General features: G+C 53.2%; 1 protein-coding gene across 1 annotated transcript in view; it reads left to right on the top strand.

The window, feature by feature from the left end:
- Nucleotides 1–17,592, top strand: part of PLXNA2 (plexin A2) — a 102,390-nt gene that overhangs the window by 75,179 nt on the left and 9,619 nt on the right. The window contains exons 14-26 of the mRNA XM_088526917.1: nt 1,002–1,119; nt 2,665–2,801; nt 5,497–5,664; nt 6,515–6,608; nt 8,908–9,147; nt 9,552–9,695; nt 10,716–10,950; nt 11,773–11,915; nt 13,157–13,425; nt 14,688–14,754; nt 15,511–15,657; nt 16,102–16,261; nt 16,750–16,853. Of these exons, the coding sequence (XP_088383043.1) occupies nt 1,002–1,119; nt 2,665–2,801; nt 5,497–5,664; nt 6,515–6,608; nt 8,908–9,147; nt 9,552–9,695; nt 10,716–10,950; nt 11,773–11,915; nt 13,157–13,425; nt 14,688–14,754; nt 15,511–15,657; nt 16,102–16,261; nt 16,750–16,853 (2,026 nt within the window). The remainder of the gene's footprint in view (nt 1–1,001; nt 1,120–2,664; nt 2,802–5,496; nt 5,665–6,514; nt 6,609–8,907; nt 9,148–9,551; nt 9,696–10,715; nt 10,951–11,772; nt 11,916–13,156; nt 13,426–14,687; nt 14,755–15,510; nt 15,658–16,101; nt 16,262–16,749; nt 16,854–17,592) is intronic.

Raw genomic sequence — 17,592 nt, 5'->3', positions numbered from 1 at the left:
TGTTGTTATCACAGTAGTGGCCCCACGCAGCGCGCTAGGAGCACTGTGAGCGATAGCGGCTATTCCGCGGAGCAGTGTTTTGTTTTATTTTATTTTATTTTTCAAATGAAGGATGGAAGATTATAAAATTATCCCCCTTTGATGGTGCAAAGGCCTGATTTTTATAATCACGACTCTAATTACTGTTCTTGAGCTTTCAAAGTTTGTTAACATCATTAAAACATTTACCCTGGGCAGATAACAGCAAGCTTAGCATGAGAGCTGCCTTTTAAAGAAGGAGGCAGATGAAAGGCCCCTCTCAAGGGCTGTGTGGGCAGGCGGCGTTCCTGGGCTGGCAGCACTCGCCATATGCTGCAGCCTCCAGTCTATCAGCCAGCAATTAGGTTAATGTTGGTGAAAGGGCCACTTAGCCCTGCAATCAGCACCCCGCGGCTCTGCGCCTTGTAACGAGGTACCTGCTGGCGGGTTGGCTCCTGTGAGGAGTGGGGACCAGGTGTGACGCGGTCCCTTGTGCCACCGCCCCTGTCACAGCCCGTGCTGCAGAGACGGGGAGCCGGCTGTCCCGGTGCTGCTGCCACCTTCCCAGCGCAGAGGGACCGGAGCAGCCGGGAGGGAGCAGAGCAGGGCCGGGGCTGGCGGAGGGTCCGGGATGTCCCCGGGCCGGGTGTCCCTAGCGAGGGACCCTGCGCGCCCGGCCCGCTCCGTCTCCCCTCTCCGGTCTAACTGGTGAGCTGTTCGTTAATGAACTCATCAGTTACTCTGAGGACACCACACTCCCTTTGCTACTGGCTAATATATTGCCATTAGTGCTCTGCTTTGCTCTGGAGTTTACAGCGTGTAATAATTATGTCTAATTTTGATTTTTTTTTCCCTGAAATCACTACACGGGGTAAAAATAGACTCAGTAATTAACTTCTTCCAAGGGGGAGAGGGGCAGGTATGAAAGCGGAAGCAGCAGGCGCCCCTCGGCGCGGGGGCTCACGCGGGGTCTCCCGTTGCAGGATCGTGTGCGAGATGGGGCAGGCGCTGCCCGGGGTCAGCTCCGGCCCCGCGCTCCTCTGCATCGGCGAGTGCAAGCCCGAGTTCACGGCCAGGTCCGCGCAGCACTACGTGTTCGTGGTGAGTTCCCTCGCCCCAGCAAGGGACCCTGACATTTTGATTTTAATTTTTTCCCTGCCCGAGGATGCCAATTCACTGTAGGTTTTATCTGTCTGCTTAATGAAGGGTTGGTGGATTTCCATCGCTCGAGTGATTGTCACTTCCTTCTGTTATTTAATTAGCAGCCTTTTGATTCATAAACTTAAAAGCCACAGCTGGAGTTTTTCGTATCTCCGGTTTTGCCTAAACAGGGCACTTCATCCAGGCACATTGATTTTGTGCTTAGTGGAATCTGTGTATGCAGGGGAATGCCAGCACTTACCAATTGTTCGCAATTTGTAAACTAATTGAGAGATAAATCAGGCTGGCCCCGCTGTCCCCACCGCGCGCTAAGCACCACCGTCCCCTGGGATTTCAGCTTTGCAGCTGCATCGCAGCGGTGCAGAATAACAGGGTGCCGGAGGCTGGGGCAGCGTCCGAGCTCCAGAGCACCGCTGGGCACGGTGGCAGTGGGGACAGTCCTCTGCTGTCCCTCACAGCTCCTGTTCAAGGAACCTCTGCTCTGATTAGAGCTCCCAGGTGCAAGTTTTAACCCTTGGCTCTTGGGCTGTGGAGATTTCATTCTCCATTCCAGAGTATTCTGTTATACCCAAAGAAATTAATATTCCAGTCCCCTTCTCACAGGTGAGTGAAATGGGTGTCCTGGCTGAGACCTGGCAAGGCACCTGGTTCCCACCGTCATGCAGGCCACGTTCTGGCCAACTGCTCGGCTAGTCTGAGCGTCTCCTTCACCAGGTTTGCCACTACTTGCAGATTCTCCTGCTGCACAAAAGAGGAAGCTCCATGGTTTGTGTTAAACAACAGGCAGGACCCGGTGGAAGGTGATTGTGGAGATGCATCTTGGAGCAGCACCGTGCAGCAACCTGCCAAACGTGTGCTGAGCATTACCATTTTCTGCAATGTTGCTCCTTGTTTTCAACACTTATCCTTATTGTCATTCCTTTTTCTCAGGCATCTGAAACTTCTAGGAGATCACTTCCCTTTTTTATTTGGCCTCTATTTTTCTCTTTGGCACCACCACAAATTCCATTACAGCTGGTTTATGCCATTAAAGTCGGTAGTGAAATTGATTAGTACCTTAAAGCGGAGCTGGGCTGTGACCCTGGGAGGGTTCATGCCTTGGTGAGCTCATCTGCTGCCTGACACTGCGCAGGATCTATGCTGTCACCTTAATTACACCCGCTTTATCCGGAGTGGTGGAACCTTGGAGCTACTTCAGCTCTGTAAATCTGTCATAATTATCACCAAATGATGAGCTGAAGATGGAAAAGTCTTTTTTAGCAGTCGTGTCCTCACCCTGCACGGGCCACGTCCCAGCCAGGGGGGTTTTGCAGGTCCCAGCAGGGGCCCCCAGCTCTCCTCCCTTTCATTGTTTACAAGCAAGGCTGATTTTGCTTTCAGCCCCAGTTTCTGGTTTTGGCCATGCCGTGGCTTTCCCAGAGCTGTAGTGCTTGGACGCGGTGCGTAGCTGCTCCCCGCGCTGAGTTTCTTCTCTTCTCTCCCAAGAATCCAGCCGTCAGCTTTCTGCATCCCAGCCGCGGCCCCGAGTCGGGAGGCACCATGGTGACCATCACGGGCCACTACCTGGGCGCAGGCAGCCACGTGTCCGTGTCCCTGGGGAACCAGACCTGCGAGTTCCACGGGTAAGAGGGGCCGCGTGCCCGGGGCCTGGGGCTGATCCCTGCACTTGGAATGGGAGACGGCTGTTCCGGAGCGCAAGCACCACGTGAACACGCGTCTCCATTGCTCCGATAAAGCTGCAGCCACCCAGTCTTTGCTATGGCTGAACATTCAGCCCCAGCAAAAGCTCATTTAGGAATCCCTGAAAGCTCCCATTTTGACATTTTTTTGCTTTAAGTCATCTCCTCTCTTGCGGTGATTGAACCTTGCCTGACAAGGAGTTGATTGCATCTATATTAATGCTGTCCTTTATTTCATTTTAATGCACTATAATTTTGACTATTCCAAAAATCTCAGACAAGTATTGCTGCAATTGTAAAATCTTTATGCTAGTCATGGAGCCTGCCCTCGAGACCAGATGTGATCTGAGGAAAATGAAACATTTACGGGAAGAGCCCGCTGACTCCTGGCTGCGAGGAGCTGCTCTCCTCACGGTCAGCAGCTGCTGTTGCCTTTGGTGCAGGGGTGCAGGTGTCTCGTGAGGCAGCGTGAGCTCAGGGTGGGCTTGGAGCGTCGGACAGAGCACGGCTCCCCACGGCGGCTGCCGAGGAGCTTAAACCGCCGTGCGTCTCCCCTGGGACTTCCACAGCAAATTTGCTTTTGATGCAGCAGGGTAAACACAGAGCTGGTATTTGCAGGGTTTAACCATTCGGGGGCCTAAGGAAGCTCTCTGCGGTGTGCGTGGTGCGCGTCGCTCGCGCATGCTGCGTGTGCTGCCGTAGCAGCGCGTGGTGCCCCGATGCGCTGGGGTCTCGGGCTGCACGCTGCAGCGCGTGCCCCAGCGTGGAGCACGGTTTGGCACCAAGCGAGCTGTGCCGGCCCGTCCCGAGCACCGCGGGGCTGGCCCGGGACTTGACCTTCGTAGCCCTTGCCGAGGGACCAGATAAACCCGGAGCGTGATAGAGAGGCTGGTGAAGATACTGAATATCAGCAATTACTTCTCCCATCAGCCTCAGAATAGCTAAAACGGCTAAAACTTGATTCCCTTTTTATGGTGTAGCTGGGAAGGGGTGGATTATGAAAAGCCTGTTAATAAAGAGAAAGGATTTAATGGACTTCCTCGGCTCTCCGGCTGTATCTCTAGTGTCTGGCTGTAGAGCTGACAGAACAGGAGGTGAAGAACATTTGATATGGTGATTACTCCTGTTGCTTCCTTTATATGTCCTTGTCTGTGGCTGATGTCCTCTCCAGAGCCCTCTGCACTCAGGAGCCCTCGAAAGGCCCCGGGAGCTGCAGATGGCCAAGGCAGCCGGTGACCCCATTTGGGAGCCAAGGTAGCTTTGCTCCCCTGTAGACCTGGGCTTCCTGCACTGGATCCCGTGGATGGGAGGGATCTGCTGCTGGCAGCTTGGGCAGACATGGAGCATCGCGCTGCTCCCGGGTCCCAGCCTGGCTCTCCAGACACCGGGCACTGTACTCGCCTCTCCCGTATCCCGTTTCCCCGTCTCGGGACGAGGAGGATGATTCGGACTTGCCCGCAGTGCTGCAGGGGTGCCGAGGTTGTCACGGGCACTGAGTGTTATAACTGATTTGCTGATATTTCCACTGCATCCGAAGCACAGATGCCTGGTTGCATGCTCAGATGTGCGCAGGTAACTGTTACCATCAGTGGAAACTGCTTACAAGCCTGCCCGGGGGCAGAATTACTCCTCTAATGTAATTCTTAAATATATTATTATATTTGAGCAACCTGGAGATGGTGACCTGCAAAGCTGAGAATGCTTTCGAGTCCTCTCAGTGTCCTAATTACGGCAGGCAAGCAGCAACTTAAACAAAACCAGTGGCAGTGCGGGGACGGCAGCGTCGCTCGGGGGGTCCCGCTGCGCTCGTCGCAGTGCCCGGGCTGTCCGAGGCAACGAGCCCCGCGTGTTCTGCAGGCCGTGGGGGGGCCTGGTTACATGAAGCGGCTCCTGATGAGATTCACTCTAATTACAGCTTCCCCTGCGCTCCGTCGCTGTTCGGAGGAGTGGGCACATTCACCATGACGACACAGTAATAGCGCAGAAAGCTAATTAACTGCTGGCAGGGAGCTCTGCCGGCAGCCCGGCGGCGCGGGGCCTCTCGCGTGCTGCAGCGCGGGGCCGGCAAGGCCCGGGGAGGCCGGCAATACCCCTGGAGGCCAGTGATGCTCTGGGATCTGCCACGGGCAGACAGGGAGCTCCGGCAGCCTCTGAGGAGGGCAGGGAGGAAGGGAAGACTGGACACACGTGGGTGCCAGTGCTGGGTGAGGGCACCGGCACGGCAGGGCGATGTTGGAGACCTGCCCGTTGTCTCCCCTGCGTTGGCAGAAGAGAAACCAGGAATCCGCTGAGCCGTGGAAGCCATGGGGCTTTTCCCCCCGGAGTGAGGGCAGGGATGCAGGTTTGGGCAAGAGTTTGGCTTTGGAGGGAGCTTCTGCCTCCAGCATTGGAAGCAGCCAGCACTCATGCCCACCGGGCAGGAGGCAGCAGGTTCAGAGGGATGCAGGAGGCTGCAGTTTGGCCCAGGGAGCCATTTCGGGGAGCCTGGGTTCCTTTGGGTAGGCAGGAGGAGCCTACGCTCCCCTCTCGTGTGGACCAAGCTCCCGTCTCCGGAGTCTGAGACGTGGGTGACGGAGCACACGGCCCAGCTCGCCCCGGGCTGCTGCTGCTGACGCTGTCCTGCCTCTCTGTTGCACAGGAGATCCGCGAGCGAGATCGTGTGCGTGGCGGCCCCGTCCGCGCACGGCCTGGGCTCCGTTCACGTCTCCGTGAGTGTCGACCGGGCTCAGCTCGAGAGGACCCTGCTCTTTGAGTACATCGACGATCCCAAAGTGCAGCACATCGAGCCCGAGTGGAGCATCGCCAGGTAAGGCCAGGCTCGAACTAGAGCTCCTCTTGCAACACCACGTCTGCCGCAGTCCTGTCCCTCGGGATGGCCTCAGTGAGGACAAGAGAGGGTCTGTCCCGAAATGCGTAACTCGCCCAGGGTCCACGATTTGTCACTGCTGGACTGCATGCACATTTACAGGGATGGAAAATCAGGTCCAGAATTATTAAAGTGGTTGTAATTACAAAGGCAGTTAGAGCAGTAGCAGTCTGCACTGAGGTTTTGGGAGTGCCAATAAAGCCCCACGATGGCTTCCATCTGCTGAAGAAGTGCGCAATTGCTCATTAAAGGCTCCTTCTTATAGTTCTGGAATAAAACAAAAACAGAAACCACCAGGAAAGGAAGAAGCTGATGCTAATCAAAATGTGCTGCTTATCCAAGATTCACTGCTAAGGACAGGGTGGCAGGCACTGTCACAGCGCTGTGACACAGGCAGTGCTAAAAACTCTGGGCCGGATTCATCATCCCTGCTGTTACTTCAAGGGCTGTGCTTGTAAGGGATGCAATGCAGCTATTCACTTCACTTCCAATTATTTTTTAAAATCGACCATGAAAGAAGTGTGTGACTCTCTGCAGGCTCAAAGACATTTCTGCTTTGAGCCCAAATTCAAACTCGCTTTATGTTTTGGGCAGGATGGGTTTGATGGGCTGTCAGAGCTGCTAGCAGCAGCGATGTGGAAGCAGCAGCTGGGCTGTGTCGCGGAGGGGCCGGGGGTCTCGGTGGGTTTGGGGGAGGCGTCTTCCTGCCACCAGCATCATCCGTCACTGCTGCCAGCGCCGTCGCCCCACTCCTGCCACGCGCTAACCGGACTCTCCCGCCTCCCCGCAGCGGCCACACGCCCCTGACCGTCACCGGCTCCAACCTGGACGTCATCCAGGAGCCCCGGATTCGCGTCAAGTACAACGGAAAGGAGTCTGTTAATGTAAGTGGCTGCTGTCACCGCCGGTGACAGCGGGTGCCTGCACCTGGGCAGAGCGGCCGCCTTGGCTGGCGCCTCCCACCCCCGTGTGTCACAACAGCCTCTAGAGGTGCTGAGCCCTGCGGTGACAAGCAGTGCTCCAAACACGGCACACCGAGGCTTGGCCAGCACCAGCACTGCAGCCTCCCGCAGGCTGGGGACAAACCTGAGTGTCCCCTGCTCTCCTGTGCCCAGGAGCCTCTCCCCAGGTGCAGGTTACCTTAAACGCAGCTTTTGGGGTTTTCTTGGGAATCTCTCCCAGCTACTCCTTGCTCTGCTCGGGGAAACACTGTGCTGATGCAGTGCCAGATGATGAGAACTACTTGCTAATTGCTTGCTAAATCTAATTTTCATTAAACTTGCTACTTTTTGAATTGTCAGAGTATTTAAACAAGAGCATCTCAGGCTCATAAAGGTCCTCTGGGTATTTAGGCTGCTGTCATTTATAATTGTCCCTGCAGTTTTGTTCTTTTGGTTTGTTTAACCAGATTGCTGTGAAGGGCTCTGGTTACAAAGCGGGGTGGGATATGCCTGCACATCCTAGCATCAAATTCACGTGCGCAGGGCAGACAGATGCAGCAGCACGTGCCAGCAAGTCTGGCTCCCGGCTTGCCCTAGTGCAGAGGGTGCACAGGAAAGTTATTTCCCTTCTCCTGCACAGGAGCAGGTGGTTTCATCTGACCTGGACCTCAAGTCAAACAAATTTGTCCTGTTCTTTCGATTACCCCCGTGCCAGAACCCTGAGGAGCTGCTGAGTGCTCGTGGCTCCCAGCACAACCCCGTGCCCGGCTCCGTGCTCCGCTCGGCCGGCTGCAGCGGGGTGGAAGGAGCGAACGTGTCCGCCTCCATCACAGCTGCCTGCACTTCCCCTTGGAGTGCTGCTGGTCTTAAAAGCCTGGAGTTGGGCACTGGAGACCCAGCGGGTCAGGAGGCCGCTGTGTTTTACTAGTCCCTCTTCAGCTGCCTGTCTATAAATAACCTTCTCGCGGCAGCGCTGGGACCGACTGGGGAGGGAAGGAGGAGACGAACCAGGGTCAGTAACAAGTTTTAGGGTTGATCTGAGTCTTGTTGCAGTGCCAGCTCCTTCCTTTCTCTGTGAAAACATTGTGTTTGTTCAGTCCAGGAGCAGGAAACTGAAATGCATTAAATGCCATTCTCACCTAAGCAGGTACTAACTGATGTTCTTGCACGTTACAAACCAGAATTCTACCTCTGCTTTACTTGGAATTTATTTTGACCAGGTAAACTGAAAAATGCTGTTTCTATGCCATGAATTTACTGACTAAGTCCATATTATCTTGGAAAGTGCAAATCACTTAGAGCCTTTTTCCTACTCCTTTTTTCTCCCATCTCTGAAACTTGTTTTCATCCAAGCTTTTTTGTAAAAAGACATCCAGTTTTGATGTAGCAGTTGCAGTTACAGTGTTACAAAAATAATTCCTGAGACACAAAATTGAGTGAAATTACATCTTCCACTTATGGAGGGAAGCCAAACGGTTGGTCTCTTGCTGCATTATAAGGCAAGAGTCTAATAAATCAGCAAGCTCTCTGCTTCCAGGGGCTATAGGAGCTGTGGATATCCTCAGCCCAACAGGAGATGACCTTCGTGTTACCTCCCGTCCTTGATTGTTAGATGATCATTCCTCTTTCTCAGTGGTATTAGAGAATTGCCTCTAATCACCAATTTGTAGCAGAGGCCAGATATTCATTATAGGTCTGTTTCAAAGCTGGTGTTGCCCAAGAGAATGCAACTGGAAAGGAAAATAAGAAAAAAAGACTAAGTGACCTAGTCTGTAATCCTTTAGCTCCTTTAAAACACTTTTCATTTTGGAGCTCTCCCTCCATCTCTTCTGTGGTGCTTTTGTGCTGGAGAGGAAGCAGATGTTCCCCAACTCTGACAGTAATGGTTCAAGCTTAGATTAATTATTTCCAGATAAACAGCAATCCCCTGGACTTTTCAGGGAGCATTAAGGAATTGGAACATCATTGTCCAAGCCAGAATTTAACAGCGCATTGGAATAAGGTTTTCTCTGGCTTCTCTCTATAATTTCTAAAATCTGTCCTCAAGATGCGGAGCAGCGGGCAGGGTCAGGATGTCAGTTCTCTGCTCCTGCTCTGCCCGTAGCTCAGCCCGTGCAGGACATAACCCAGGGCAGAGCTGGGGAGATGCTGTGTGTGCCCGGGTGCTGGGGCATCGCTCGGGTCGGCGTCCCCGCTGGCCGGGGCGCCGCGCGGCCGCGCTCACGCCATGGCCTCCCCGCAGGTCTGCAAGGTGCTCAACGCCACCACGCTCACGTGCCTGGCGCCCGCCCTCACCGCCGAGTACCGGCCCGGCCTGGATGCCGTCGAGCGCCCGGACGAGTTCGGTTTCATCTTCAACAACGTGCAGGCTCTGCTGGTTTACAACGACACCAAGTTCATATACTACCCAAACCCGACGTTTGAGCTCCTGAGCCCCACTGGCATCCTGGAGCAGAAACCCGGCTCGCCCATCATCCTCAAGGTGAGGCTGCCTCGCACGTAGCACCCGAGCTGTAGCGTTGAGCTGGCTTGAGCTCAGCAGAACAACCAGGGCTTTGCTGGCTCACAACTGTACAGCTGCGTGTCCCCTACAGCTCTAGCAGCTGTGTAAGATAAAAATCATGTCCTGTTCTCTGTAGTTATCTACTAGATCTACAGTTATGTCAGCAAAGCTTTTACAGCCCCTCTTGCAATGGCCAGGCAAAATTCATAGCTCCGGGAGGGACCAGATCTGCTTTGGGAGATGCAGAAAGCGACGTGTGATGGAGAAGCTCCGTACAGCTCCGCGAAGGGCGGCAGGGCCCTTCTTGTGCCCACACTGTTGGTGAGAGGGAAGAGTGGGGAAATTGGCTGCATCTCTTCAGTTTTCTCTATCTCTGTTATTAGGGCAAAAACCTGTGCCCGCCGGCTCCAGGGGGAGCGAAGCTGAACTACACCGTGCTCATCGGCGAGACGCCCTGCGCCGTCACCGTGTCGGAGACGCAGCTGCTGTGCGAGCCTCCCAACCTCAGCGGGCAGCACAAAGTGATGGTGAGACACCCGCTCCTGCCTCTGCTCTCGGGCCCTTCATCCTCCTCTCTCTCTCCAAATCCGTGGGATATTTGAGCGCCATTTCTTATCCGGGTATCAGTAGGATTTCAGGTTCTTGTGATTCTCCAACTGGAAGCTTAAAACATTGATTAGCATGAGGAAAAATCATATTACCTCCTTGGAGATGTGCCACCTGCTAGCAGACCTTTCCAGAAGGGGTAAATATTTATGACAGTGACTTCACCAGACTCCATCTCTCCTTTGGCATTGCTCTTTCCTTCTCTGCGGATGGGTGAGACACTTTGCAGTACGCTGTGTTCTCCCTCCTGCACAGGGGAAGGGATTTTGGCAATCCTTGTAGCCAGGCACAATTTGCCAAGTAGCTAGAAAGAAGATTTTGCCTTTTTCTGAAGCAAAAAAAGCCAGGAACACCTGCCCCCTGGTTTGGCTGGACCAGCAGCCTCATTGAGGATCATGGCCCCTGTGCCCTTGCTTCCATGTGAGACTATGACTGAGCTTTATTTTCCTTTGAGCTCAGCCTCCAAATATACTCAAGTTATCACAACGGGATTCCTGTAAGGGCAGCGTGGCCGAGAGCTGCTGCCAGGGCCCTTGGTAGCCTCCGGCGGGTTTGTTCTTCAGCTTCCCCTTCCCTCCGCCTCTCCGCGCTGTGAAGAGGCTGTTTCCTGTCACTGGAGTTGGCACCGGGTTGCTAATGTCCGCAGTTTACAAAAGGGAGTTGAAGGCTTATAAAATGAAAGTCAAATGGAGCCATCAGATAATAAGAACAAAGCCGCGATAGTGAAGGGCTGACACATTTATCACGGCTGGAAGCCGCTCTGCGCTCGCGTACGCGGCGCCCGGTGGCTCTTGCAGACGGGCAGCGCCGCAGCCGTCGCAGCTGATGTTTGCGGGTCCTCCCGAGGTGGCCGCCTGGCCGGGCCGTGCTCTCCTCGGGTCCCTGTAGGGGACGGGGACAGGGACGGGCCGGAGCTGCCGCTCACCTGCCCTCGCTCGCAGGTGCGCGTCGGCGGCGTCCTCTTCTCGCCCGGCTCCGTGAGCATCGTCTCGGACAGCCTGCTGACCCTGCCGGCCATCGTGAGCATCGCCGCCGGCGGCAGCCTGCTCCTCATCATCGTCATCATCGTGCTCATCGCCTACAAGCGCAAGTCCCGCGAGAACGACCTCACCCTCAAGAGGCTGCAGATGCAGATGGACAACCTGGAGTCGCGGGTGGCCCTGGAGTGCAAGGAGGGTGAGTGGGCACTGCTGCTGCGCGCCGGGGCCTCCCTTCCAGGCCCCGAGCTGGAAGGTTTCGGGCATCCCCGGGAACGTGTTTTATCCAGTTGGAAGGGAGCCTGGCAAAGCAAAGTAAATAGAAACTGCAAATTTCACAGTGTGACCTTGGTGCGCGCAGGTAGCTGTGCTCAATTTGTTCAGCTGATTTTGAAAGGATAGCCTCAAAGTGTAGGGCAAGAAGTGAGACCTGTTCAGGAGAGACCCCGGCTTCTGTACGAACACAACCTGCCTGGGGACACAGCGACCTTGCCAAAGCCAGCAATGTTTTAGGATTCGGATAAGGAACACAAGCACACACCACTACAGCTGTGATATCCCTGTTGATGGTATGTTATAAAAGGAAGAATAAACTCCTTCCTGACCCTGGCAGCAGGCGATTTCTGCACAGAAGCATCAGATTTGATTATTTTGGCTACTGTAGATAGAGAAGAAAAAGAAAGGAAAATATGGGAGACACCAAGGTAGGAAAATAGATCCTCATTTCTCTCTGCTGCCTTTAAAGGTGCTTTAGGTGTGTATACCCAGGTGTGAACTGCATACAAATTAATAAGCATCTTTTGTTCTCTGCATCTGTTGTTCGCAGCGCCTGCTCGCAGCTGCTGCATCGGGGTCTCCAAGCGTGAGGGCCCATCTAAGCGAGGTCACAGCTTGCTGAGCTGCTCCCTTGATGCTCTCGCTGATGTGCCCCCGAGGAGAGCAGGCGGCCTGCTTCCCCGAGCTCCCCGAGCTCCTCCTTGATTGCATTTGATTGCTTTCTCGTTCTTTTCTTCCCAAATAGCTTTTGCAGAGCTGCAGACGGACATCAATGAATTAACCAGCGACCTGGATCGCTCGGGAATCCCGTATCTCGACTATCGGACGTATGCAATGAGGGTGCTTTTCCCGGGCATCGAGGACCATCCTGTGCTGCGGGAGCTGGAGGTAAAGAGCAGGGCTGGTCCCTTGGGAAACCCACGTGAAACCTGCTCAGCAGGGAAGCACCTTTTCCCTGAATTTTATTAGGGGCCCTGGGAACTAGTAGAAAAATGAACCCAGAGCTCATGTGAGCCGGGCGTTTTATCGTCTAAGCACACTGCTTGCTTCCTCTTGGTTTCTTCCACACAGCTGCTGGTTTAGTTTTATTTTATTGGTTTTTATATTGCTATAGACCAGCAGTGAGGCACACCACATAAGTTATCCGTGTGCCTTTAAAGTCCTCCTTAATCACCTTAGGATGGAGGGAAAAGCTGCGTGCCTGGAGCATCCTCCTGCTGCTGTTTCACGGCGTGTCCACAGGAGGGCAAGCGCTTTGCCTCGGCAGGGCCCGCTGCTGGGCTCGCTGTGAGCAAGCGTTTTAATTGCCCTCTCTGGTTTTTCTTCAGTATGTGCATAAAAATCCCTGTGCTTCAGCCAGCTGCAGCTTCGTTTAGGCGGTGAATTAAGAGACTCCCTATAAATTGATTCCATCAAGGTTCTTCTGAACATAGAAGGCTTTACTGAAGGGTCAGAAGTGCCCAGTGGTTAATGCAGGTGCTCCATAGCATTAATGCATTGAAGTAGATTCCTTTCCAAGAGGCCACCAACACAGAACTGCAACTGCTGGTGAAACTCATGCAGCTTCCCCTGAACCAGCCTCTCTCCTGGCCCCGTGTTCTCCAGCCCCACGTTACATTCACAATTGCCAAATAAGCTGATCCTCTAACAAACAAATACAAATGCTTTTTTTTTATTTGTTTTACTCATGAAAAACAGAATTGCAGAAGTGATAAATGTGTTGCCAATTACACAGTTGCTTAATTATGTAACGTTAGTAAAGCCAATACGTAAGTCTCCAAGATGTTTGTTAAAGAGTTGCTTAATGTAGTTCATCATTTTCACTCATAATGAATTACTTGAATCCAGAACTGGCTGAAAGCCTCAATTAATTTTTTACACTTGTCTCATAATAAAGCAATAGTCTAAATTAGTATTTAATTTACTTATAGGAGTGTCACTTTTTATGCAGAACAAGCAAAATTGTATGTCATTTATGAGGCCGTTAGCCTCAAAGCAGCAGCTTTATGGCATGCAGAGGGTGCAGTTTGGAGCAGTGATTAAGGCAGCAAGTGCTGGAAATGCTTCGAATACAAAAAGCTGGTGTTTGCTGGGGCCCGAAACACGGCGTCTGCTCTCGCCCGCTGCAGGTCCAAGGCAACGGGCAGCAGCACGTGGAGAAGGCCTTGAAGCTCTTTGCGCAGCTGATCAACAACAAAGTGTTCCTGCTGACGTTCATCCGCACGCTGGAGCTGCAGCGCAGCTTCTCCATGCGCGACCGCGGCAACGTGGCCTCCCTCATCATGACGGGCCTCCAGGGCAGGCTCGAGTACGCCACCGACGTGCTCAAGCAGCTGCTGTCCGACCTCATCGAGAAGAACCTGGAGAACAAGAACCACCCCAAGCTGCTGCTGCGCAGGTAGGGCACGGCTGTGCGGGCAAGGGGTGGGCGGGCGGTGTCACCGCCCGGGCGCCGGGGACCTTCTCCCTGCAGCAGCGGCCGTCAGTTATTCACAGTTATTTCCATAGTGCAAGAGCAGGCGGCTGGCGGCCCTAGTGCTGCTAATGGGAGCTCGACACAGTATTAGTTCATTAGCAATGTTAATTAGGAGGTTTGCTGCTCTTAATTTAATACTCCAGTCACAAAGTAGAATTAAGTAGTTAAATTAATGCTCACCCTGAAGCCTGGGGGTGCATCGTTTCGCGAGCCTTTCTCCCGCTCTTGAATCTGCACGGCCAGCTCGCTGTGGCTGGCTCTGGTGCTCCTGCTGCTTCGCCTTTACTGGGGAACTGAAATCCTGTAAACAGGGGACCAGAAAGTGTGTCATTCTGCAGGGTGAATTTTCAGGCAGTTAATCAATCCAGGCTTAAATTCCTTGAGGATCTGCAGGCATTCTCACAAATTCCCAGCAGAGGCTGCATCCTTGCAGCCGCCGGGCAGTGTGACCCCGGCTGTCCTTGCGGGTGGGATCAGCTCTGGTTTGCTGAAATCTGCAGCTCCTGTTCCCAGCTGATGGCATCAGCGTGAGGATGAAGCCCTGTGGCTTCCATAGGACGTGTTTATCCTTAAACGCTCTGCGAAGAGGCTGTCCCTAATTCGGGGCAGATGCGGGTGAGCGGCTCCGGAGCGGGATGGGGACCTGCTCTGGGATGGGGCCAGGGCACAAATGGTCTCCCTGCAACAGCAGGTTTTTTCCCCCACCAGCTGCCACCCAGTTCTGGCCTTGCAGCATTCGCCAAGTGCGGGACAGCCCGTCCCACCTCCCTGTCCTGCAGTGCCAGTGTTGAAAGCTATCATTAGAAACCATTGTATTTAAATTGGAGATAATCCGGGGAACGGGCACAGGGTGGAGCTGGCCAGAAAGCTGCAATTTCCCCGGCATTGTCCCTGCACGTCCCCGGCTGCCGCAAATCCCCACGATTTAGCAGCCAGGCTGTAATTTGTGCCACGTGCAAGGAGCTGGTGTCACCAGGCTGCCTGTCACCGCTGTGACGGGCTGTCAGCCGGGCTGGCTGCTGCCATCAGCTCCGCAACCGGGCTGGCCCCTCCGCTGCATTCCCACCCGGAGCCACGGGTCATGTCACCGGCTTCCATGAGGACACCTTGAACATGAAAGGTGACATTGAGGTTGATTTTGTGTGTATTGCGTGTGTGACACTGCGTCCTCCCGGCTTCCCTAGGACCGAGTCAGTGGCCGAGAAGATGCTCACCAACTGGTTTGCCTTTCTCCTCCACAAGTTCCTCAAGGTAAGCAAGGGATGGAGCTGAGACCTTCATGTGCCCCTTTGCCGTCGTCTTTCCCTCTTGCTCTTTCCAGAGCACTCATCCAGCTGTCCGCTGGGTGAATCCATGCTTGAATTTGCCCAGTGGGACCCAAAGCAGACTGTAGTACAGTACCCTTTTTGCCCGTCTTGTTCAATGTAGCCTGAAATTTTTCATGTGAGAGAGTTTCCAGTGCTTCCCCTGAGCCCTGTTTACAGGTTAATGGATCTCCCTGCTTGGGAGAGTGCTTTCTGCTGTTCAGTTTAACTTTCCCAGGCTTTGGTTTCACCTCATTTCATCTGGCTCCATCCCCCAGAGCACTCCAAACAGATCACCCTCCTGAGCGCTTACACCTCGTTAGTGCTTACAGGCAATTATCACTTAGACTTCCATGCCTGCACTTCGGTATTTCTTAACTTTGTTTTTGGAAGTGCTGCAGAACTTGCTTCACGGGAGTGAGCAGTGAGATCCGGATCTCAAATTCCTCTTTTTCAGCAATATAGACTCCATAAAGACTTAGCAAGCCAAGGACAACATCCTCAAGAAGCGGTGGAGCTCGTGGTTTGGGGTATCCTCTCTAGGCCCTGCTGGGAACTGCAAGCCTGGATTGCACATGGGCTCAAGATGGATCCCTGGGATTATGGATCCCTGGCTTGAGCAAGATGTGTTCGCAGGCAAGCGGTCCTGGGGGAAAGACACCGTCACCCCCGTGTTAGTGTTACTGTCTGTCTTGTTGTACAGGAGTGTGCCGGAGAGCCCCTCTTCATGCTCTACTGTGCCATCAAGCAGCAGATGGAGAAAGGCCCAATTGATGCCATCACGGGGGAAGCGCGTTACTCCCTGAGTGAGGATAAATTGATCCGGCAGCAAATCGAGTACAAAACTCTGGTGAGTGGTTGCTGTAGAAGCTGGGTTTGAGCTGTTCTGACATCTAGGCCAGTGGTTTGGGCACTGCCATGGAGCTTCCATGGGGTCTCCAGGATAAACCACAGCACTGAAGCCAGTGCAGTAATCTGTAACATCCACAGAGCTACAAATCCGAGGTAGGTTGCTGGAGCCACCCACGAGTTAGGTATGAACCTCATTTGTACCTCACTGAGCAAAGGGTTTGAAAGGCAGAGCTTGAGGGGAGATCTTATCCTGTCTCTGACAAAGGACAAAGGACCTGGATTTTTCTGTTTTTAAAGAAATGCTAAATGCAACAGCCATGATGCAAATAAGGATGCAGTGTGGGTGTTTTGTGAGAATTAGCTGTATGACAGCTGCTGTTATTGTTCTGCTGAATACCTGTCTGAAGCTCTCTAGAGTGGTCTGGTTTTCCTTCCTTTGCAGATCCTCAACTGTGTGAACCCAGATAATGAGAACAGTCCAGAGATCCCCGTGAAGGTGCTGAACTGTGATACCATCACTCAAGTCAAAGAGAAGATCCTAGATGCAGTATACAAAAATGTCCCGTATTCTCAAAGACCGAGAGCTGTTGACATGGACTTGGGTAGGAGCCTCCCTACCGCGTTACAGAGACTGTTGTTATCAGTGGTCATTAGTGGGATTTGCAGAGCTTGAAGGCTAGAGCTGAGACTGGAGTTACCTGCACAACTACACACAGATTTCTGCCCCAAGCAAGCGTGGATGCTGCTCCCACCAGATAGGTTTTGATCTCTGTAGATTCAGCTAATTGCCCATTCCCCAGCCTTAAGTCTCCTACACTCCACTGAGCAAAGGCTTTCCACAAGGGTCAGTGTCTTCCCAGGGCAGAGGGTCTGAAAGGCTGTGCACTTAGTTGCAAGAAAGCTACAGTATGGCCTTCATTATAGTTATGAGAGCTTGAGAAAGAAATTAGTTTTCTTTGAATACCCTTATGGGGGGCCCAATGAGAGAGGCTGCTCTACCAAAGCGCTAGCTGGGCCAGCAGTGGCTGGAGGCCGTTAGATCTCCTGCCCCGCTGGCCGTCGTGTCACCTCGCTTTTGTCTCCCTTGCAGAGTGGCGCCAGGGCCGGATCGCTCGTGTGGTGCTGCAGGATGAAGACATCACCACCAAGATCGAAGGAGACTGGAAGCGCTTGAACACCTTGGTGCATTATCAGGTAAGAAACCGGCCTCGGCAGAGAGGTCCCGGAGAGCTGCCCCGGGGAAGGAAGAGAAAAGCAGGAATTTAGTTCCCAAGTGTCTCATCTACCAAGGCAGGCAGAGAGGTCACGTTCGTATGATAAACCAGAATGGCTCTGTGTGCTCGTGCATTAAACAGGAAAGCAACCTTGACACGGATCTTAAAGCAACTAGCAGAGTTGAAAATTGGCTAAATTAAAAATGCCAGCAGCATGCGAGCCAGACAGAGCATTGCAGAGGGCTGAGCTGCCACTGCTGGAGACACAGGGCCGGGCAGGATTGCTCTGTGGGGAAGGACCAGGAGTTTCTGCCTTCCTCAGAAGCATGATGAACCTCATGAGCAGACAGGTAGGCTACAGAGGTGACTGCTCTGTCACACTCACGAGCTTGTTGACTCCTGATCATCATGCAAAAAGCAGAGGAAGGAAAGGGTGTTTATTTCAGTACTGTCAAGTGGGAGACTCGGGGGACATTGCTGTGGGTCACAGGGCAAAGCTAAGTCAAATAAGGGTGAAAATCAGGAGCTGCTTCTTGACAAGGTAACATCAAGTCTCCTATATTTGAGATCTACTCTTCTGTGGCAAATAACGGGAGTTTTGTCACTAAAATCACAAATAATTTGGCAGGATGGTGAAGATACTTTATTTTGCATTGGCCAGGGTGGACTGGATGACCTAAGAAATGTTTCCTGCAGTGTGCATGCCCCAGTGCAGCCCA

Source organism: Tinamus guttatus, unplaced genomic scaffold, assembly GCF_059628265.1.
Source record: "Tinamus guttatus ecotype Peru unplaced genomic scaffold, ASM5962826v1 Tinamus_guttatus_pri_ptg000259l, whole genome shotgun sequence".
Classification (NCBI taxonomy): Eukaryota; Metazoa; Chordata; class Aves; order Tinamiformes; family Tinamidae; genus Tinamus; species Tinamus guttatus.
Note: the sequence above shows the minus strand (reverse complement) of the source record. Positions and strands in the feature narration are given on the sequence as shown.